Source organism: Setaria italica, chromosome VIII (assembly GCF_000263155.2).
Source record: "Setaria italica strain Yugu1 chromosome VIII, Setaria_italica_v2.0, whole genome shotgun sequence".
NCBI lineage: Eukaryota > Viridiplantae > Streptophyta > Magnoliopsida > Poales > Poaceae > Setaria > Setaria italica.
The window spans coordinates 33,521,940-33,544,999 of NC_028457.1; the positions used below are offsets into that span (position 1 = coordinate 33,521,940).

General features: G+C 42.7%; 2 protein-coding genes and 1 pseudogene across 2 annotated transcripts; all 3 read right to left on the reverse strand.

Annotated features, from left to right (window-relative positions):
* Window positions 1-651: 651 nt before the first annotated feature.
* On the reverse strand, window positions 652-2,715 carry LOC101756052 (probable WRKY transcription factor 63). The gene is made up of 3 exons (XM_004980677.2): window positions 1,791-2,715; window positions 1,593-1,703; window positions 652-1,474 (listed from the first exon to the last, which is right to left on the reverse strand). The coding sequence occupies exons 1-3, from the start codon at window positions 2,057-2,059 to the stop codon at window positions 1,000-1,002; spliced, it is 855 nt and encodes a 284-aa protein (XP_004980734.1). The 5' UTR covers window positions 2,060-2,715; the 3' UTR covers window positions 652-999.
* Window positions 2,716-4,739: 2,024 nt separating this feature from the next.
* On the reverse strand, window positions 4,740-10,171 carry LOC101756455 (annotated as a pseudogene).
* Window positions 10,172-13,116: 2,945 nt separating this feature from the next.
* LOC101782920 (probable LRR receptor-like serine/threonine-protein kinase At3g47570) lies at window positions 13,117-16,100 on the reverse strand. Its single transcript, XM_014805712.2, has 2 exons — window positions 13,757-16,100; window positions 13,117-13,649 (listed from the first exon to the last, which is right to left on the reverse strand). Exons 1-2 carry the CDS (start codon window positions 15,939-15,941, stop codon window positions 13,273-13,275), a joined length of 2,562 nt encoding a protein of 853 aa, XP_014661198.1. The 5' UTR covers window positions 15,942-16,100; the 3' UTR covers window positions 13,117-13,272.
* Window positions 16,101-23,060: the final 6,960 nt, after the last annotated feature.

A 23,060-nucleotide genomic window follows, 5' to 3' on the forward strand; every position in this document is an offset into this window, starting at 1 on the left:
CTAATTCTGTATGCAATACATCATGTTCACATGTTCTTGGTTTATGTTGACACCACAGCGAAGCATTCGGTCTACATGTATAAACCCACAAAAGGATTCCCACAGATTCCTTCATGATCTCTTTAGTATTCAAAGTATTGCAGGATTTATAACTGAATATAAAATATAGGGAAAAGTAGATAAATTAGAGAAATAAAAAAATAACATGTAGATGTATTTGGACAAGGCAAGTTTTTAAACAATAGTTCCTTGTGCATCTCTTTAACAAACCGTAAATTCAATTGTGAACCTTTCATATCGTTTTACCTAATAATGGCACCTAATTGGTTATAGTTTTTTAGGTACTCCATTTGAACGCATGTGGAACTATATCCTCTGGAGACAATATTATGACTTTTGGGATATAAAAGGAAGAGGCCGATAGGTATATGCTTAAACGCATGCCCTAATTTCTAGAGTCACCCCTACTGGCATGACAAATGATCTTGAACTGCCGAGTCCTTGCCCCATATGGAGGTGGAATATGAACCGCCTCTCCTTCGACTACGAGAGCAAACAAGTGAATGTTGTCAATCAATCCACTGGCGAGACTAGCCCTGATTTTTTGAGCTGTGCATAACTAAGGTAGGCAAAATAAGTGACGAATTGGTCTAGAAACAACAAAAGAGTGTCGAATTACATTTGAACTGTGGTATAAAATAATAATGTTAGTAGTCATACTCCATGCTGTCGTCATACAAGATCTCGAGAATCTACAGATATTTTTGGACAAAAATCTAGGCTATACCGAATAGTACATCAATTAGTTCATACACAACAAATTATCTGCGACATCAACTTTTAATAAATATTCGTAGCTTTGTTTGGACTTCATTGGTAGAATCAGGCATACTGGACGCCATCTTATTCCATCTTTCACTTCAAAATAGGCCCCTCTTTAGTTTAAGAAGCCTTATGTCAGACAACGCAACAGATTTTTGCAAGCACCACAGGTTCTATTTACTGAAGTAGACTGTCGATGTCAATGGATTCGCCAATATAAAATAAGTTTTCGCACTGGCCAACCTCCCACTCTAGGCACCCGCCTAGAGGCTGCCACCATGGCGAGCTCATACCCAGCTCTTCCAGCACCGGGGTTGACTGCTCGAGAAGCTCAGCAGCCTCATGGTCCATGGCTGCTTGCAGCTCCTCCGGTGAATTACACAAATCCGGTTTCTCACACACCACCAGGCCGTCATCGTCGCAAGTCGACGAGGGTGAACCATTTAGTTCCCCATCCATGACGCCTGCAGAACCAAAGTTGATGACGAACTTCTCTACCTTTTCGTCGTTGCCCATGAGTGAGGTGCCCATGCAGCAGGTGTGTTCATCAAAGTAGGTTATGATATAGACGGAAGGGTCGGCCTCCGACTGCTGCACCTGCCGCCTGGCCCTGCAGCCGTTGTCATCGTTGTAGCTGCAGCGGAAGTAGAGCCTGCCCGACAACATGTTGACACGATCAAACTTGGATGCTTGGTTAATTACTTGAACAATTGCTTCCATGGGGATGCGATTTATCTGATGAATCTTGTGATTGAACAACAGATCCCCACCTCGGGTGCTTGCTGCCGTGGATGTTCTTTTGCCCGTACTTCCTCCAGGCGAAGCCGTCCTCCATTGTCCATTTCTTCTCCACTCGTATTCCTCTCTCGCCACCGCTGACCCTGCACATTAGTATTTAGTACTCAACTGTTTTTGTATTGAATTCGAAGATGCAGTGATGACCAACCACGAGATTGATTGTTAAGTACCTCAGCCTTTTGGACCTCGTTGTAGAAGGCAGATCAGCTGGGCCACCGCGCTCTGGCTTGCGCTTCTTGCCCATGCTCCCATTCAGCGCGGCGAGGGCTCGGTCGCAGCAATGTAGGATCTGCTCGACAAGGTCCTGAAGCTCATGGGGCATCGTGCTGATCTCCGGCAGCTGCTGCTGGTCTAGCATAGCGTGCAGACGGGCAGCTGACTCCCTTCCCTTGGCAAGAATCTCTGACGCTGCAAAACCAGGAGCGCTCACCCTTTCCATATGCTTCCCCTCCCCTCACTCTCTGGAAGGACTATATGATAGGATCTGAGTGATCTCTTTGTGCCTTTGCCAATTTCGGATGCGGTGTCCTGGGAAAAGGAGCCAGCTGCTAGACTAGCATATATAGAGAGAAACAGAGCTGGCCTGGCAGCGATTAATCTGGTAACGCGCAGTTTCTAATTGTTCTGCTTAGTAGCTCAGATCTAGTCGCCATGTCGTATAGCTTAATAGATCGATTACTCCTCCCCTTCCGTTGACAAAAATATTAGTTGTTTGAGACACGACACAACAATAAAAAATAGATCAAATGGCAATGTTGCCCTTCATTGATTTTGTATTTGTAAGGACAAGTAATGACAATGTGTATTGATTTGTCGTATAGCAAATACGGGTCAAATAAAAATGTTGACATTTTTTTATTAGAGTGCGTTATAAAATGGGATTTACTTTAAATTTAACCAAGATCTTGCTTATGTTTTATGTATTTTAAATTTTCTTCATTATACTCTTTACACTAGGGTGTGATATTTTCCAGTAATTAATATCCACAATAACGAATGCACAATGGAATGTGATCCCAGCGGTAAATTGATCATAAATCCAATAAGAAAAATATTTAAGCTTCCGCACAAAAATATTACAACTGCACATGTCATTCTGGCCAACAAAATGTGACTTAGATGAAAGTCATAGGCAAAATCTAAGTTACCTTACATGGTAAAGGTTTCAAATGAACATTTTGATCTGTAAGCTTTTCCTCCAAATCAAACTGCTCAAAATTGGAACCAAGATCAACTTAATTGACATAGGTCTTTCTTATGCATGTGAAATCATTTGTTGTGGTACTTGCATGTCCTTGACATTTGAGACGAAATTTTTTCACTGTACCATGCTGAAAAGGATTTTCAAGACTAATCAGCACATATAATTTCGCTATATATTCAAAGCCAAATACTCCAGAAACATTATATTGACAGTCAAAGTTTCAGAAGCTTTGCTGGATCGAGTTGGCGCAAAGCATCACATTTTCATGACCAATCGTTTGACATAGCCATGAACAATCATGGAGATGGGTAGAGTAGACGACAAATTACGCACATAGCAGGCTTGTGTCCTATTCGCCTGTTCTTGTGCCGCGGGTTCCGGTGTTTTCTTTATTTCGCTCCCAAGAAACCTGGCATTGTTTACAAGGTAAGAGGGGCTAAGTGTGGGTTAGAGAAACTAGCCTCGGTGATCACGCGGCGGGCAAGGCTTGCAATGATTAACAAATACAATATGGTACTGGGTGACAGATGCAGGGATAAGACCTTGAGATTGAGACGCAGGTGCTCACACTGTACTGCCACTTGCAGGTCAACTTTCCAAAAATCAAGACCCTGCAGCTTGTGTTCTATCATCAGCAGATGGTGACGCTTAAAGCCTCAAACAATACCTCTATATAACATACACGCACTCACGCAGACTTACCCGGAATTTTTAAAGCCGTTACACACCAGCTTGCAGGTATGAACGATCAGTCGATGCCAACAAATGGTGTGTGGAAAGGGGAAACGTGCCATCACCTTTGCAACGTAAGCCATGCTGCTTAGCCAAGGTAACCCTGATGTCAGCTACATTTTTATTTATATATGAACGTCGTTTGAACAAATCGCTAATGCAAGCTTATTGCTAGAAGTCTGTTTTGTTGAAGGTCTTAAGCTGGTCACTCTTAGAGTGATGCCAGCCATTGGAAGGAAAATCAAAATGTGGATGAGTAATACTCCCTCCATCCCAAATTATAAGTCATTCCAAGAATCTTGGAGAGTCAAAGCATCTCAAGTTTGATCAAAATTATAGAGAAAATTATAAAGATTTATGATATCAAATAGGTATACTATGAAAATATAATTGATGAAGAATCTATAGATAATTATATGACATCATAAATATTATTATATTATCATATAAATTTGGTCAAACTTGAGATACTTTAACTCTCCAAGATTCTTGGAATGACTTATAATTTGGGATGGATGAGTAGCATACAGCCTGCTGCCCTCTTTTTCTCTTTTGGCTTCAAGCCTGTGTAATCCCATTGTACACATTCCCTTTTATTTATATATATAAAAATAGGTAGGAGCCTCCCCTGCTGATCCCTCAAAAAAATGAGTGGACTACATGATTTTCATAGCTCTTTTACAAAATTATGCAGGAAATAGTTCAGTCAAAAGTATGGTAGAAACCAAGGCGGTGGCAGATAATTACCACAAATAGTAGGATTATAATTAAATATAAATAAGGGATAAATAATTTGAAGCAAAATAAATAAATTACAGAAATTTGAAATAACACGGGGATGTATTTTGGATGAAGGCAATTATTTAAATGCTAGGGAGGAGGAAATGACGTAATAGGGTAGCGACTGTTTTGCACAATCAGGTACTTTTAATTTCCAAATAAGTATATTAACAAAACAAAAAACATCGATACAAATTCAAAATACGGTACTTGGGAGACACATCCTTGTACCCCTCTTGCGGGGATCCTATATCCCTGCCATTATTGAGAAAGAGCAGCACAAGAGCATGCGCAGCACCGCCCGATGCTATATTGGATGAGTTTATGATCAAAATGAATGTCACCATCAGAATGAGCAATGATTGGTTCAGCGGCAATCGAATATATAGAGGAAACACGAACATGTTGTATGAGTACAAAAAAGGCACATTTTGTTTTATTTTGATCCAATGGGAGGACCCATTAATAAAGCTCAATGGAACCCCAGTGCTTTCGAGCACACACACGGTGAGCATAAATGGTAAAGGAGTTTACAAGAGAACGGGATGATGCGTAGTTTAGCAAGACAAAAAAAACAAACTCAGGTTTGGCACTTCTGGTGTACAATTGCTGGACCTTACTCATCATACTCTCCCTTTGTGATCCACATCTGCCATAGACATACAGCATTGGAGTGCACTGTTAGTACGCATTTTTAGGAGAGAGTAGGGCATTAAAAAAAACTGTGCCCCTGATACATGTTAGTAAAGCTTGTCAAAAAACTTATTGTGAAAAGAAACGATAGTAAAAATATGAAGAGAAACCGGTTTAAGAAACAACAGAGAAAAACATATAGAATGGCAGCTGCAACGCTATTTGGGCAACAGAAATGTGTAATATTCACCTGTTGGAAGGTGCTAAGGGGGATGCCAGGATAGACCCTCCGATCCATACGCTATATTTCCGGTCACCCGGTGCCACCACATTGATCTTGCTGCTTGGTGCAAGGGTAGTGATCTCCTTTATCAAGCGATCAGCAAGGCCACGGAACCTGGTTGAGCCCCCACTGAGCACAATGGTACCATAGAGGTGCTTTCTAATATCTATGTCACAATTCATGATACAATTGTAGGTTGCCTTGTGGATTCCAGGATCTTCGATGGCAAACAAATTAGGCTGGAAGAGGACTTCAGGGCAGCTGAACCTCTCTGCCCCGATTGATCACCCTGTTCATCAGGGAGCCCATAGCACTCCTCCATGGAAGATCTAGCTGATCTTGGAAGTCTCCAGATCATGCTTGTAGTCTAGTGCCACATATGCGCACTTCTCCTTAATGTTCCGTACAGTTTCCCGATCAGCATTTGTGGTAAAGGAGTAACCTCTTTCATTGAGAACACCCTGCAATATTTCAGTGAGTTTGCGTCCAGCAAGTTTGCTATGAGAAAATACATTTGGAACAGGATACCCCTGTAAGATTGGCACAATCTGGGTCACACCGTAACCGGAGTCTACCGCAATACCTACAGCAAACAACAAATTTCTCATAGACTGTTATGTCACCAGAGACCACAATTGTTACCTGTTGTGCGACGTCACCACTGGAATAGAGGGAAAGCGGGGCCTGGAAGGCAACATACATGGCTGGAACATTGAAGGTCTCGAACATTATTTGGGTCATCTTATCCCTGTTAACCTTGGGGTTGTTGTGGATCGCATCTGTCAGCAGCACAGGGTCCTCGTCAGGTGGTACACGGAGCTCATTGTAGAACGTGTGATGCCAAATCTTCTCCATGTCATCCCAGTTAAACGCCATGGTCGATGGGATATTTCAAGGTCAATGTACTCCTCTTCAACTTGGCCTCATAACCAACATAGTTGTCCTTCTGCTCCATCCCTCCGTGACATTTCTTTTTCGCGGGTGTCCAACAACACTGTCGAACACAGTCCTCGGTGCATCATCGCCAGCAAAACCACTCTGCAATCACCATGGACCAGCTGAGAGAAGCAGGTGCTCAAACACAGCAACAGCCACTAGCAAGGTCAAGTTTCTCCAGATGAACGCCTGCTTGTGTGAGATTATCAGCAGATGGTGCCGCTCAAACAAGAGCTCCATATAAAATATTTATGCAGATAAATTATTAAAAACTAGCCTGCTATATTTCGCCTCTAAGCGCGCACTTTATCCGGAATTTTGAATGACCTGACGCACAAGCTTGCAGGTGTGATTGTGAACCCTAGCTGGTCTGGCCTGGGCACATGTGTTTGGTCAGTCAATACCAACAACTACTGCTGTGTGGGAAAGGGGAGACGTTTACATGTAATCACCTTTATAACGTAAGCTACGCTGCTTAGCCATGGTAGACCCCAGATGTCAGCTGCAATGTTATTCCTCATTCCCAATTCTTGTGAGGTTAAGCACGGTGACGAAAGAAAGATTACCAAGGTGTTTGCTGAGCGCTCCGTGGAGGGACACGTCCACCAACCTCAGAGCCCGGTGGTTGCTGCACGAGACGCCGACCCATCGGCAGAAGGATACGTTGGATGTCCAGTTGCTGGTGAGGATTCCGAGAGAATCAGAGAGCAGCGATTTGAAAGCCAACAGGGCAGTGGGGTCGGTGTAGCTACCATTAAGATGGGTTGCACTTGGGCTTAGAGACGAAGAAATGACAGCAGGCAATAGGACCGGAAGCAAGATGGCCAAAAACACTAGAGGTCACGTGTCAAAGTCTTGACTCGTGTTTCCTTTATTTTTTTGTCACACGGTATGTGACAAATATATTTCTATGGTGGCAAAAAAAAACAGTGTCACTGTTATCTTGACTCGAAGTCAACAGAGATCTTTTATATTATTATAAATTAATAAATATTTAGAGATATTTCGCTAAATCTGAATCCACGATCTCAATAGCTAGTGATCGACAAAAACACATTTTGTTCCTGACTATACAAAAACACATTATACAAAAGATGTTAATTGACATGAATAAAGGTATAGCCGATCAATTGCATGTGGTGCTAGTTTATATATATTTGACAAGGGCCAAATTGAAGTCTGTCAGAGCACACTATAGAGTGGTGGCGTTATCTTTTTGCAATTTCATCTCCCACTATAGAGTGGTGTCCCTATGCTTTTTTCTCCTAGATGGATTTAAATCTAAGAAACCGTTGTCCTTTATTTGCATATAAGATTATGACACCCCGATTTATTGCTTGCTCTACTTCGATCTGCATCACCCATAAGCTATCGATTGAAAATGCTCTACTGCAGGGACAGCATCTCAGTGGCTAAGTAGAAGAAGCTTAGTTGGTCATATTCCTTGTCGTGAAATCAGTCCACTAAGGTTTATATCCTAAACTCAGCACGGGTACATGCATTGTTCTGGATTATTTAGGAAATAACTATGCTATATATCCTTTCAGTGATAGGCAAGTATATCTGTCAACAGTGAGATGCCTATTATGACTGTCAATCTCAAAGTATGTTAGTCCGGACTCTTTGATTATTTGTTTACAGGAAAATAACTATGCTATCCTTTAGTGATAGGCAAGTATATCTGTCAACACTGAGATGCCTATTATGACTTTGTTAATCTCAAAGTATGTCAGTCCGGACTCTTTGATTTGTTCACAGGAAAATAACTATGCTATCCTATAGTGATAGGCAAGCATCTGTCAACAGTGAGATGCCTATTATGACTATGTCAATCTCAAAGTATGTCAGTCCAGACTCTTTGATTTGTTCACAGGGATATATATGGTGTGGATGGACTTGTAGAAGTGAGTATGCGTACCTGTATATGAGCATCCTCTTTGTACCATATTTCAAAAAAAAAAAGGCAACATCATGGTTATGGTTTCTATATGAATTCATGATAAATATATGTCAAAGCTCGTGTAACTTGTGTGATGAATGGTATTTTCTCTCTCTCAAGGTAACCCAAACAAAAAACAATTCTATGTGACATTGACTTGAACTGTCCTGAATTGGTGAAGTCAATAGGGATTCTTTAAAAAAATACGATACTATTAAGAAATTAATCTTCAGAGTACGTAGCTCTGGGAATGTAATTACACGAATGAACTCGGTAGTGGTCAAGATTTTTGTTAGAGATCACTAAAAAAGATAGTCACCCTCGAGCTTGTTTTCTCCGGCAAATGCCAACTAACCTGGCAGAGTTTAGGCCCTTCTACAAAGTCAATTAACCTCGGTTGTCCTGATCTGGCGTGAAAACCATATTAACCTCGCATCCTCTCTGTTGCTTTGGTCTCAAAGCTAAGAGTTATTTGCTAATGGCTGAAGTGTGAAATGGCTTACTCTCGGGCGCTCGAAGTTAACCTCGAGTCACGAGCTCTTCACTATGTTTTTTCTACTCAGGATTGCTGAATTGAATGCGCCAAGGTTGAAGGCATGAGGCTGGGCTACTTTTCCAGCTTGAGGCTAAGAACCTTCCAAGCACGAGGCTAAGGAATCAACCAGTGTGAGGCTAAAGATGAAGAGGCGTGAAAAGCATGACTGCAAGGAGGCATGAGAAGCATGAACCCCCGGAGGCATGATTAGCATGATTGTCTGGAGGCGTGAGGAGCGTGACTCAGTGGGAGAGTTAAATTTGTACAAGTTACCTCCAAAGACCATTATGCACGGCATTTTCTAGGAATGTAGTAGGTGAGAAAGGGTATTCATGATATGTAAAATGACCCTTGGGTTACTATAAAAGGGGAGCCCTACCCCGTTGTATAAAGGGACGGATAATTTTGAACGAGACCATGAGTGCTTCTCCTACGTCGTTGTGTTTGAGTCTCCCTGAGATTTGTAATTTTAGGGATTGCTACTCTTTTGTATTTCCTTAGATGAAAAAATGTTAAAGCAAGGAAAGTTACATATATACATCCGAATTTCGGACAACCAACTTGAAGTTCTGCTCTACTTCGAAAGATTAGAGAAATTAAGAGTTAGGCTTCTCTGCCAACTAATATACTCCCTTAAAAATTGTAAGTTATTTTGACTTTTTAAAATACTTAGGTTTTACTATATATATTAACATAGAATACATCTAGGTGCATAAGGTTATATACAAAGCCAAAACGACTTACAATTTGAATGGGAGGGAGTCACATTTAGTTTGTGGGAACAAAGACAAAATAGGATATCCAAAGTTCTTATATTGTTTGGATGAGGGATTGCTAGGATTTCGTGAACCCACCCAAGGAATGAATCAGTTTCTTAAAAAGGCTCTACCTGTTACTAAAGGTAAGGCTCCACCCAGAACAAAAATGGGATATTACTAAAGCCTCCACCCGGTACTAAAGGGTGCATACTGACCCTAACTCGCTCCCCGCAAAGTCTTTATCTTCTCTTTCTTCTCCTCACACGTGTGCCTTCCTTTTCTTCTCTCGCCCTCCTCATCTCCCGACCACCTCTCTCCCTCTGTCCTTCCCCTCCACTTCTCTCCCTCCAGGTTGGCCCTCTGCCTCCCCTCCCCTCCCCCTACGATCTCCCCACACTGGCAATGAGGAGCAGCGGTGACGCGCGGAGGGGCACGACGGCATCGTACGAGGGCGGCGGTAGGCTGCGTCTTGTTGCATCTTGTGGCAAATCGCATGGTTGTCACACCCGATTTTAAGGACAAAACCGAGTGCTACCTATATGTATGCCAGGATCAAGTTTCATACATTAGTGAATAATAGCTACAGTATCATGTAAAAGATACAAATAAAGACTTACGAGAACTATCAGAGATACACAGCGTAATACTGGCAGTAACGGAGGCTCCAAACTTCACAAGAAATTGACTGGGGGTTGCGTACACCTAGAACTCAACACCATCTTCACACCAAACTCGATAGCAACTTCTTCTTCTGAGCAACGTTGGTTATAGCAAGGGTGAGCACATGTCATACTCAGCAAGTGTGGAGGAGAATATGAATGCAAGGCTTAAACAAGGAAAGGCTGACTGGTTGACTGCATTAAGTATTTTTAGTTGGTCAAATTTTATTAGCACCTGATTACTAAGGTATAAGTATATACCAACCCACAATTAATATAAACATAAGCCATAAGCATATGACACAACCATAACCATAGCACAAACCACAATTTAAGTCCATCTTCAAGTTCGATTATCATGTGAGGGTTCAGGCCGCTCTTGACCGTGAGCACGGCTGATCAATCAGTTTTACACTCTGCAGAGGTTGCACATCTTTACCCACAAGTTGTGTAAAAGTTCAAAGAACTTTGGACCCAACCATGCTGTGCTGATCAGGCACTCATCACACTTCCGAGGTGTGACTGCATAGGGACGATACAAGGCCTTTGCAAAGATTTGCTAGTAGGTGGTAACCCGCTAAGGTTTTCTGCTACTAGCAGAGCATAACAGTCCCCTAGTGGGTATAGTGTCTTAACAAAGCCCACTTCTCAAGAGAACGAGTGCTATACCCCATCTGCCACCGCCCCTCTTGCCCTTTCGGTAAGATTACCCCAGACTAGAGTTTCTAATTAATTAGCCAAGATCAGAGCCATAATAGTTCTTGTGGTTGCACTATTTTCCTAGGTGGTTCTCCATGTTCCGATTAAACATAGTGATCTTGTATTAAAGAAATGTATAGCATAAATAAAACAAGTTCATCATATTGTTCATTAGAACCACCGTAACCCAAGTATAGCAGCTAAGCATAGCTACGTAATAGAAAGATAAACCCAGTTTGACAAGGAATGATCATAAAGACTAGGCAATCCTTAATAGGAACCATCAAATTAAATGCAAGCATATGCAATAGTGATTAAATAAAGTTATTGGGACAAAATTATAAGGACACACTTGCCTTTCTCATACGTAAAGTTACTCTTACTGCTCTTCGGCTTCTTACTCTTCAAAACTTCCGAACAGCGATCCTTCTACTCGAAGCAAACATCACCACAAGCATACAAGCAACAAACAAGTACAACTAAGAACAATAAACCAAAACCAAAGAAAGCTTTAAAAGAGAGTACTAAAGGATAGGGCTCGATCCTAGTATTACGCAAATGCAGGAAACGCTTAAAACGGAACTATGGTTGTAAAGATAAAGCTATCGAGAGATTTGAATTATAAAAGAAAGATAAGAGCTACAAGCTTTATTTATTTTAGTTGAGGAAAATATTATAAAGATATTTCAGAGAAATACCTTTAATTGGAATTAATCAAGTCATATTTATATTATAAAGACATTATAAAGCTTAGTTCAATTTTATTTATAAATATTTAAGTACAATTTAAGCAAATTAAACATTTAATTCGAAAATAAAGTATATGTAAACATCTAAGTGCATAACATTGTATTTCGAGTTCAACTAACCAAATTATAATTAAAAACACATTTATATTTATATTAGTTGAATTAATATTTAATTATGAAAACCTAAGATATATCCTATGTAGCTTTTATTTAGAAAGCAATTTGAATAAATATTAATCAAATTGAACTTATTTTATGAAAAGCTAAGGTATATATCTAATTAGCTTTTATTTGGAAAGAAAATTGTTTAGATAAGCATTAATGAAATTAACTTTAGTTTAAGAAAAACCGATATATCACCTAATTGGATTTTATTTAGGAATGATATGAATTAGGCATTAATCAAGTTAACATCTATTATGAAAAGCGGTGTTTAACTCTAAGTAGATTTTATTAAGAGGAGACGCATGTTTATCAAGCATTAATCAAATTAATATTAATTTTTTTTCATAAACATGCCATGTTGCAAAAACATCAACACTAACGTGTAATTTATGTTATTATGAACCTAACGCAACTTGAACGGATAAAAATGGAGTCAAAACGTGTAATCTATAGGTTAAAGAAGATTGCAAGGGCCTAAACACAATTAACCCTATACTCCAGGGGTTAGCAAGAAAGAATCCCTAAACTCAATGAATTGTCACTGCGAATAGGTGATTCTTCAGGGTTAGATCTGAAAATGATCTTGGGTTGGATTGAATTGAAGGCATCTAAACTTTCAAGGGGCTTCCTGGGAAACTTGCAAGACACAAAGTTTATTGGAGTAATTACCAAGTCCTTCGAGGGCTACTCCGCGAAACTGCCACCTTCAACCTCCCGATCGAATCAGGCCGATCTGCTCGGTTGGCCAGTTCCGCCAGCGTCAGGCTTGCCGGGGCACCAAGTGGCGGTGTGCAGGTGCAGTGGTGGCTCGACCTCCAGCCGGAATCGGAGCCGGTGGCGGTATCTGACGGTAACCGGCCAGAATCGGCCGGACCATCCAGAAGTTGGCGGCGGCCGGGACTTCACGTCGTGGTGGCACTCCGGCGACTCAAGGGCGGCGGCAGCCGGTGTAGATTGTGCAGCTTGGCTCCCCGGTGCTCACGGTAACGGCCGGGTTCTCCGGCGGTGCCCCTCGGCGGTGAATTGAGCGAGCTGGCGGCGGCCGATACTTGGCCCGGCGGCTCCTGCGGTGGCGTCGCATGGTGCACGTGAGATGAGCAGGACTGCAGGGTGCCGTCAGGGGGCGCGGGACGAGGGCATCGCCCTTTAGAGGCGCGCGTAGGTCCTCGCCTGCCTTGCTGAGGAAACCCCTGGCGGCGACGTGCAGCTCGGGATCGGCATGAATGCACAGTCATAAAACATCATTATTTAATTTAGAAAAACAAACAATTATTTTCCTATACTAAATTTCCTGTAAAGAAAAATAAATGTTGGAAAAATTTTAAAATTATGAGAAAACCATTGTTTATTTATTCTTTTTATTCACATCCTGAAATTCAAAAATTTCAGGGAGTGACAATGATTTACACAAACTTATTGCAGTATTTGAAGTCCACCCATGAATCTTCAAATGCATGGTTTACACAAACTTATTTCAGAAATGGCAGTATACTTTCAAAAATCATATTAGGCACAGGCCAACGGGACAAAACACATTACTGAAAAAATAATTGGAAGATTGAACGGATAGAATAGTTGAATCACATGGTAGCACTTGTCGTGGTTGCTGATATTATTGATTCGGTATAATGCTTTTTAATCTTCTTGAGTGCCACAGTGACATCCCTCATTGACATCCTCTGGTCAGGTGAGTCACTTGAGCAGATCAAACCCAGCTCAAATGTAGCCGTAAGAAAGTCATTCAGATTGCTGGCAGAGGAAGAAACATCTTGCAACAGCCGGTCATCCAGAACAGAGGCAAGCTGAATTGGAAATGCTTGACGAACCCACTGCCTAATGCTCAAATCTGCGACGAACATGGGATCTGTGGGTCTCTTTCCGCTGAAGACTTCAAGGAGCATGATTCCATAACTGAAAACATCGCTCTTGCGTGATGCCTTCCCATAAGATCCATACTCTGCTCATATTACCAGAAACAAAGAATTCAAGCAGGACTGAATCAACACTGGTAACCAAATGTATTCCAACCAAAATTCAGATTCACAGTACAGAGTATGGATGTACCTGGTGCCATGTACCCAAGTGTTCCAAGCATGCTTGTAGTGATCATGAAGTTGTCATCACCCAATAGCATCTTTGCGATTCCAAAGTCCGCTACATGTGCCGTCATGTCGTCATCAAATAGCACGTTGCTAGGCTTCAAGTCACAGTGCAGGACTACCTCATGACGCTCATGGTGCAGATACTCCATTGCCATTGACACATCTAGCATGATGTCCAGCCTCTTAAGGAACCCTAAGTGCTCTATGCTTTCAGAGTGTAAGAGCATCTCTAAGCTTCCACTGGGCATATACTGAAGCACCAATGCCCTGAACTCCACGTTGGAGCAGACATTCAATATCTTTATCAAGTTCCTATGCCGAGCCATGCGAAGTATGCTGCACTCAGCATCAAAGCTTCTAATGGCCTGCTCCTGTTGCATGTCCAGAACTTTTACTGCCACCGTGAAACCGGTGCTAAGTTGACCTTTATAGACCTTTCCAAAGCTTCCAGTCCCCAAAAGGTTGTCGTCGCTAAAATTACTGGTGGCAAGGATGAGGTCATGGTATGACAGGTGCCCAAGGTACATAACATTGCTAGGATCAATGCCAGAATCTTCAACCTCTCCCTTATTTTTAAGCTTCTTTCTAATGGTTTGGTAAATGAAAATAACAGTAGAAACAAGTGCTATGGTGACAGAAGGGAGCAGGAATCTTAGAAAGTGTGTCGTATTTGAGTGAGGTTTCTCCACACATGCAGAGAGTCCTAAATGGGGTGTGCCACAAAGCCCAATATTCCCAATCAAAGAATTCAACGAGATGTTAGAAAAAACACCACCCTCTGGTACTTTGCCTTGTAGATTATTAAAGGAGAGATTCAAGGTTTTCAAGAAGGTTAAATTTGCTAGGAACATGGGAATGGTACCTGAGAGGTTATTGGAGGAGAGGTCCAACAACTCGAGGCTACTCAGCACTTTAAATGACACGGGGATACAGTCCTCAAATGAATTGTGTGATAGATTTAGATTAGTGAGCATACTTAGTTTCCCAAATGATTTGGGAATGCTTCCAAGCAAAAAGTTGAAAGAAAGGTCAATTGTATCCACTTGTTTCAACCCACCAACGTCACTTGGTAGTGGACCAGAAAAGGAATTTATAGAAAGATCTAGGAATATAATTTTGTCAAGGTGGAACAAACTTGTCGGTACAGTTGAATTGAATTGGTTCTCGGACAACCAGACGTGTTCTAGCATGGTAAGATTTCCAATGCTATCAGGTATACAGCCGTGAAATCTATTTCCATGGATATAAAGCCTTTGTAAGTTGCTGAGCATACCAATTTGTGCCGGGATAGTCCCTGACATGCCATTATTAGAGACATCAAGCGAAACGAGATTTTGCACCCTCGTGATAGATTCTGGGATTTCTCCTATGAGCTGGTTGTTGGCAAGATAAAGCGACTCAAGACTGCTCAAGTTTGACAGTGAGGATGGAAGCCCACCTGTTAGCTTGTTGTAACTAAGGCTAAACTCAAGTAATTCTGCAGACAGATTCCCCACAGTGTTAGGGATTCGTCCGGTGAAAGAATTATAATGTAGGTGAAGGCGTTGGAGTCGCATAGAGTTGGAAAGAGATGACAAGAAGTTAAGATTCCCACTCAAATTATTATATTCCAGATCTATACAGTTTAGATTTTGGATGCTCCCAAATACTGCTGGTACAGATCCTGACAATGAATTATCAGACAATACTAGGTGAGACAGTTTTGATAAATTTCCAAGAGAAGGTGGAATTGGACCTGTTAGCAAATTCTGTCCGAGATGCAAATACGAGAGTTCTTGCATGAGGCCTAATTCTTCTTGAATCTCTCCAGTCAGGTTGTTTAAAGCAAGGGCAAGTATATTAAGACGGGTAAGATTGCTAAGAACAGCTGGGACAGAGCCATGTAAGGAATTAGCAGCCAAGGATAGATAGGTAAGCTGTTGAAATTGAGCCAACCATGTTGGCACAACATCGACAAAAAAATTGTTTGACAAGTAGATAATTTGCAGTTGTTGGCATGATGCAAGACCAGATGGAATTCGACCAACAAATTTATTCCCACTAAGTCTAATCGATTGTAGCATCGGAAGACTGAAACTTCGATTATTGTTCGGAATCGGCCCAGTTAAATTGTTTGAGTCGAGTGCGATTATTTGCAGCCTAGACATGTTATAGATGCTTTGGGGGTACTGTGCTAGTGAGCTGATTGTATCCCAGGGACAAGTACTCAAGCATGGGCAGTGAGCCTAATCCATTGGGTATTGGACCTGATAGGCTATTGTTTTCGAGATTGATGTACTCGAGGCAAGGTGTGTTATTGAACAGATACAGTGGTATGTTGCCGCTCAACTCATTCCATTCTAGAGAGAACGACTGAAGGTTTCTCATGCTCTGCAGTAACCGTGGTGGAATCTGTCCCGAGAGGGTGTTATCTCTTAGGCGAAGAAACTCGAGCCTTGTGAGGTTTTCTATGGTACTAGGAATGGTGCCTGAGAGGCCATTTCCATACAGATCAAGAAACCTAAGCCGACGTAGCTTTCCAAGTTCAGCAGGGATGTGTCCAGCGACACCGATTCTTGTGAGGTTGAGCATGGTGAGGAAAGAAAGATTACCGAGGTGTGGGCTGAGCGGTCCATGGAGGGGCACGTCTACCAAGCACAGAGCCGTGACGCGCGGCTGGTGGTTGCTGCACGAGACGCCGACCCATCGGCAGAAGGACACGTTGGATGTCCAGCTACCGGCAAGGATTCCGAGAGGATCAGAGAGCAGCGATTTGAAAGCCAACAGGGTAGTGAGGTCGGTGTAGCTGCCGTTAACATTGGTTATACTTGGGCTTGGAGACAAAGAAATGACAACAGGCAATAGGACTGGCAGCAAGATGGCCAAAAACACTAAAGGGACCGGGTAGCCTGCAGTTGCCATTGTTGTGTATTTTTGGGCTGATAGGTTATGTATATATAGGCCCACTGTACTGTACTTGACCCTGCAGAGAGTACTAAAGAATCGCTCTCGCAGACTGGTCACCTAGCCTCGCCCGAACGAAACGGGCAAACGTATGTTGGGTGTCCCAGGTCAGATGTCAAAGTCTTGCAGGGCAGCCGATTACTCAGTGGCAGGGGCGCTCGATTCATCAACATGACTGGCAGCCGTGCGCTTGCTTCGCCGGTTGGCAGGTCATGGCGGCGCACCGGCACATCGCGGTGGCCAGAGCGACCCTGACCACGCACCTCTCGATGTCGCCGGTCGGCACTCTTTCTCGTTCCGGCTCAATTTAAGTTCAGAATGGAGAACTTGCTGGAAGCATGGATTCAGAGGAGCAGAAGCAGGGTAACTAGTATTTGAGAAACTGAACAGAATCCCCTGAAGTTTTCAGTATGTCTCTGTTCATGACGACACCAGCTGCTTCTCCAAAGATACAACCTGTCCATATTCTTTCATCTATCTATTCTGCGAATCAGAGAATGTCCATTTCCTTGCACAGGTGGCTGCAGTGGCTGTCATGTTCAATTTACTCGGCCATGCCCATGATTCACCAGGGGAAAAAGAATTGCAGAGCTCCCGTTTTTGCCAGACTGCCATGTTGGTTGAATCTGAACAGCTAGCTGCCTGGTGCCCATCCATAGTCAAGTGAATCTGAACGGCAGGTGGACGATTCTGTATGTCACGTTTTGTTTTTATGAGTCCAGTCTTGATCAAGTGATTAAACATGCAAAGACTTTTTCTTGCTAAACTTGTGGTGTGCCTATCATCTGGCACTTTCATACAACCTTTACTTTGCGGCACTGGCAACTCTGTGTCATGTTGAGATAGGCATTCTAGATAAGTTAACAACAGTACAAGTGCTGTGACACTCGCATGTGCAAAAGAAGTTGACATAATACCACGTTTGCAATCAAGGTCTGTAAATTGACATGCTATTTGGAGTGAAAAAATTAAAGAGCAATAGTTTATGCGTATCAAATAATGTTGTGTATGGTAACTCAAATATGACTTGGTCTGACTCTACAGAGGTGTTAACAGTCTTTGTTAATTGCTTAGATTGTTTCTTAATTATTCCTTTTTTCATGGATTAGTTCAAGAAGATCATCAATGGAAGGAGAGTCGAATTCATCATCACTAAGATAGCTTTCCATACCTTGTGCCATAAGGCAAATATGTGATAATGATGAGGGAGCTTCCATGAAGCCAGTGGTGAAGTCATCACTTGATGTGACACCCAGTTCAATTTGGTTGGCCCAGCGTGGCCCATAACGCAGGTGCGCATGTTTAGTACCACCTTGCTAGTTGAGAAAAAGGGTGGAACTAACTTATAAGCTAAGCTTTTATCAACCAGCCATAGCACCTTCGGTTTAACCCTTTTACACGAAGCGAGGATGAAAGTGTAAGCAGAGTGCTATGTGTACGCTGCTCGTCCCTCGGAAGGGCTGGGCGGTGCGGCTTTGGAGGACGGGGTGTTACAAATGGTATCCGAGCCGACCATCGCGGTTGCGCGTACAGGTCAGTGTGCGGGTATCACTGGACTTACGGCCGTGCGCTAAGAGGGAACGTTCCTGGACAGTTTCCCATATGTGGGTGAGTTGGACTGACCGCGAGTGTGCAGGCATATGGCATATGGCTTGTCAGGTTCTTTAGGGGGTGAATGTGACACCCAACCCAATTTGGTTGGCCCAATGTGGTTCATGAGCGTAGGCACGCATGTTTAGTACCACCTTGCTAGTTGAGTAAGGGTGGATCCAACTTATAAGCCTTTGACAACCAGCCATAGTACCTTCGTGTTAACCCTTTTACATAAAGAGAGGACGAAAGTGTAAGCAGGATGCTATGTGTACATGTGCCCACCTCTCAAAAGGGCTGGGCGGTGCGGCTTTGGAGGATGGGGTGTTACACTTGAGCTACAAGAGCTTGATTCTCCACCATTTATCCATTCACCAACAACAGCGAACGCTTCTTGCTTGGGCTTCCTCTCCTTCTTCTTCTTGTATTAAATCTTTATAATCTTCAATTGTTGATGATGACGTCCTTCTCTCAAGTGGATGTTGTAGCCATGTGCATTGATCTTCTTGATGTACTTGAAGACCTTCTCGGTGAACATGTCCACCAAGGACTTGGTTTCTTCGTCACTTGAGGATCATTTATCATCATCATCATCATCTTCACTTGACCTTCCATGAATTTCCATCTTCCTCAACCTCTTCTCTTGTTGACTTGAGAGAGCAAGGCTTGGAGTTGGAGAAGAAGGGTCTTTGGGCTTGTTGTCAAGTTCCAACTTGGGCATGTCCATTAGTCGGAGCTCAAATGCCATGATCTTTTTGAGAATTTTATTTGAGTCCATTCATCGAGCTTCTTCTAAAATAGAATGGCCTTTACCAAATCATAACCGGCTTCCAGAGGCTATGGAGGATCTTGCGATTGAGTTTCACATCCTCGATGTCCTTCACACCTAACACATTGATGTCATTCATAAGAATATTTAGGCGTGAGTACATGGCTTCTACATTCTTATTATCATGTTGCTTAAAGCTATTGAGCTTATCAACAAGAACATCGTGTCCCTCATTGGATACATCCTTTGAGCCCTCGTTGTTATCTTTGATAGTCATCCATAGATTGTTAGCATTTTCACATGTAAAAACCCTATTGAAAACACTTTCTCTTTGATAGACACCAGTAAGCTGATCTCACTCGTAAGAATAAGTAAATCAAACGCATCTCATAGGAAAGCATCACATGCAGAAGGGAAATTATGTAGGAGTGACAAGTCTTGAGAGGAAGACGAACGGACCCGTCCAAGGAGCCGCTAGGCAAGCGATCTTACCGGACCGAAGAAGCTTTCAACCTTGCTATGGGAGGAGGAAGACGAACGGGAGGAGGCGACGGCGAGACGAGAGGGGATGAGCGCAGGACCCTAGCGGGAGGAACGAGAGGAGGAAACGGCACAAATGGGAGGGCCTGCGCTAACCCTAGAGGGGTTGGCAGGGAGGTCAGGCCACCCGCGACACAACTCAGGCAGCAACCTGCTCAGCTCAAGCCTGGCCGGCTGGAAACGGCCGAATTGGCCATATTAGCTAGGCCTGGCTATCCCCCCTCCGGTGGCTTGGGCTGTAAAGTCCCATGGCCAGGCAACCAAACTAGTGTATCTTGTATTGGGCTGGCTTTGTTGGAGGATAGCCACCCAACCAAACACACCCTACATGACGTGTATATATACGATAGCAACCAAGTGACGTATACCCTGGCTCCTCAATTTAAAATTGTTTGAAGAAATACGAACAGAAAGTGCGTGCATGAATGGATTTCCATCTTGTTATTTGTAGGCTCTTCCTCCTCATGGTAATGGCATCAGAAAAATGAAAGGTATCATACCCAATCAGAGCACCAGCTGAGAGGAAGAAAGGGATCAGAGAGAAGAAATAGTTTAGAAGTAGCTTGGCAGAGAAGCAGAATGCTCGACTTGAAAGCTGTAGAGATGAAGACTGTAGGAGACAAGTGAGACATTGGGAGAGAAATAAGAAGAAAGAGGAGATTTCGGCAGGGCACAAAAGGCCCGCCAAGGCTAATAGGGCTGAAAAGGCCTAAGGTTTATATGTCATAATTTTTGCAATATGCTTCTTAGACAAGTAGTAATCTAGTAACAATACATGCAAGCGTCGTATTGGAGAGGCTTGATCCAGTATCTTGTCCAGAAATTGATTCCTCCGCTAATAAATGTTTTATTATGTTGTAATGCACGACTCTAGGTTTTGACTTAAATTATCGTGGATAGGATTTTATGTTAGATCTCCAACACGACTGGAATCATGGCTGCCTTAGATTACTTCGGCAAGGTTTTTCGAAGGGTCCCAAAGGTTACGCAACATGTGCACAAGCTATGTGATTCAAAGATTTGAGATGCCGAGCACTACAACAAGTTGACCATTGTCTTCTTTGGTGGAATGAACCAGTGTATGGATTTGTGAAAGAATATGGTCAACTAGCCATGCCACAAGTTAAGTGTTGTGAAGTTGTGTGACAACATACGTGTAGCCACATGCAGCACTTCTGGCTATGAGTACCCGTAGGTAATGTGAGGAAAAAGGTCAAATTTACTATATCCTCACCAATACATTTTGTCATCTTAACTCCCTAAGAAAAATTTAAGCTCAATTTGCTGCTCTCAAAAATTTCGATTGGTCAATTGACCAATTAATGATATGTTTTTCTTTTTTTTTCTTCATTTACAAATTGAGTTCTAGGTTCAACTTTTATGAGTGGATAGAGGAAATGATGCCTTATATAAAAAAGGTACATTAAAAATTTTTCATGGTTGTTTTCATACGTTAGGAACATTTAATACAAAATCTTAGAGATACAAACAGCATGAAAAGTAATCATGAAAAATTCATAGTGTATTTGTATGGGGATAAACAATAAAGAGAAATCTTATTAGTTAGTAGATTGGACCAACTGAAATAGTTCCTAGCAGTAAACTGAGCTGAAATTTTGTTCGCGGGGATTAACGGATAAAGTAGATCGGTGAAGACAGTAAAATAGACTTTTTCCATAGAGCACTAGTAGAGAAACGACTTTCCATCCGCCCCCTTTTGTCCCGGTTTAAAGTTGGCCCGGGATAAAAGGTTCACCAACCGGGACTAAAACTCAGTCACTGGTGGGAGGCTCACCAACCGGGACTAAAACTCAGTCACTGGTGGGAGGCTCACCAACCGGAACCTTTTATCCCGGTTGCAAAGGCTAATGGGAAAAAGATAAAAGACCCCCCCTTTTATCCCGGTTGGTAACACCAACCGAGATAAAAGGGTCAAGAGCCTTTTATCCCGGTTGGAAACACCAACCGGGATAAAAGGGTCCCCCACGAGTTAATACAAAAGGATAGTATCCCCTACATAGTCAGATGTGGTGTGTAGGTGGGATGGTAAGGAAGCTACGCGCGAGGCTGGAGGTTGTGGGTTCGAATCCCACGAACCGCGCACGCGCATATTTCGCGTGACTTGTGCGCGTGTGGGGGGCCCTCCTGGGAGCTCGGGATTTTTTTTTTTTTTGCAGCGTCGGCGCTCTCGATCCTTTTATCCCGGTTGGTGTTTCCAACCGGGATAAAAGGGGGTCTTTTGTCCCGGTTGAGTGACCCGGGATAAAAGACCCCCCCCTTTTGTCTCGGTTGGTTTATCCCGGATGCATTTTCGGGATAAAAGCACCCTACCAACCGGGATTAAAGCTCACTTCTCTACCAGTGGAGTAACGTACCTCTGCCAAGTACAATTTAAATATCCACTCTCCTCACTTCAGGTTAGAAACTATGACCATGGCAAGAAAGACATTGAGCCTATAGGAGGCTCTAGCATGTAATATGTTTTCTTTACCGTAGGTTTTTATAAAGTAAACTAGACCTTGCTTAGAATTACGATAAACATTCTTGCATTATGGAGACATGTCATGTCTTTCTATTGGGACTTCCATTGCTGAGTATACTTGTACGCTCTTCTGCTATTCCCTCGACCCCCACGCTTAGACTATGCGTTGGTGGAAATACGAGGAGAATACAGAAAGGAGCTCATTACTAGTGACAAGTAACTATGCCAGGTTAGAGAATGACAATGCTGCCACGGTGAAGTATAGTGAATGAAATATGTTGTTTTTGGGTAGTAGGAATCCCCAGTCTATCTTGGGAAGTTATGGTGAAATATTGGGCTGAACAAAAAAACTGCAGAAATAGGTATGTGTTTGGCGACTACTTGAGCACTCCCATCCCCAATAGTTGCACATAGTATGATGGATTGAGGGACTATGGATTGAGGGACTGCTAGAGATGCTCTTGGTGCCGTTCCCTGTCAGTAATGCATCAGTACGTGCGATGATGTTCACAACATCACTACCACTGATGAGATTGATACGGTGATTTGGAGATATAAAATTTGTAAGGTGATGTGGAAACTGCAATGGCAGATATGTAATTAACTGCAGACGTACTAGCCAGATATGTAATTAACTGAAATCTCACTATCTCATTGCCATGGCGCTTTCAAAATGATGTGACAAGAGAAGGTGCTGCGAAAACAGTAAGAAAATGCACAAAGCAACTCCAGCACTTTGTCGACGCGCCATTGGCTCCTGGGACGACTAATGTGTCCTCACTCCGATCCCGTGCCAAGACTCTAGAGAGTGGAAGGAGGAGTCATGCGGGGTCCTCCCAAAAACAACGGTGGTCATCAATCACCACCAGGCCGGTAGCGTTAAATTAAGGAGACTCGAACAGTACGTAGTCAAGGTGGTTGTCCCGTCGATCTCCGCGCCAT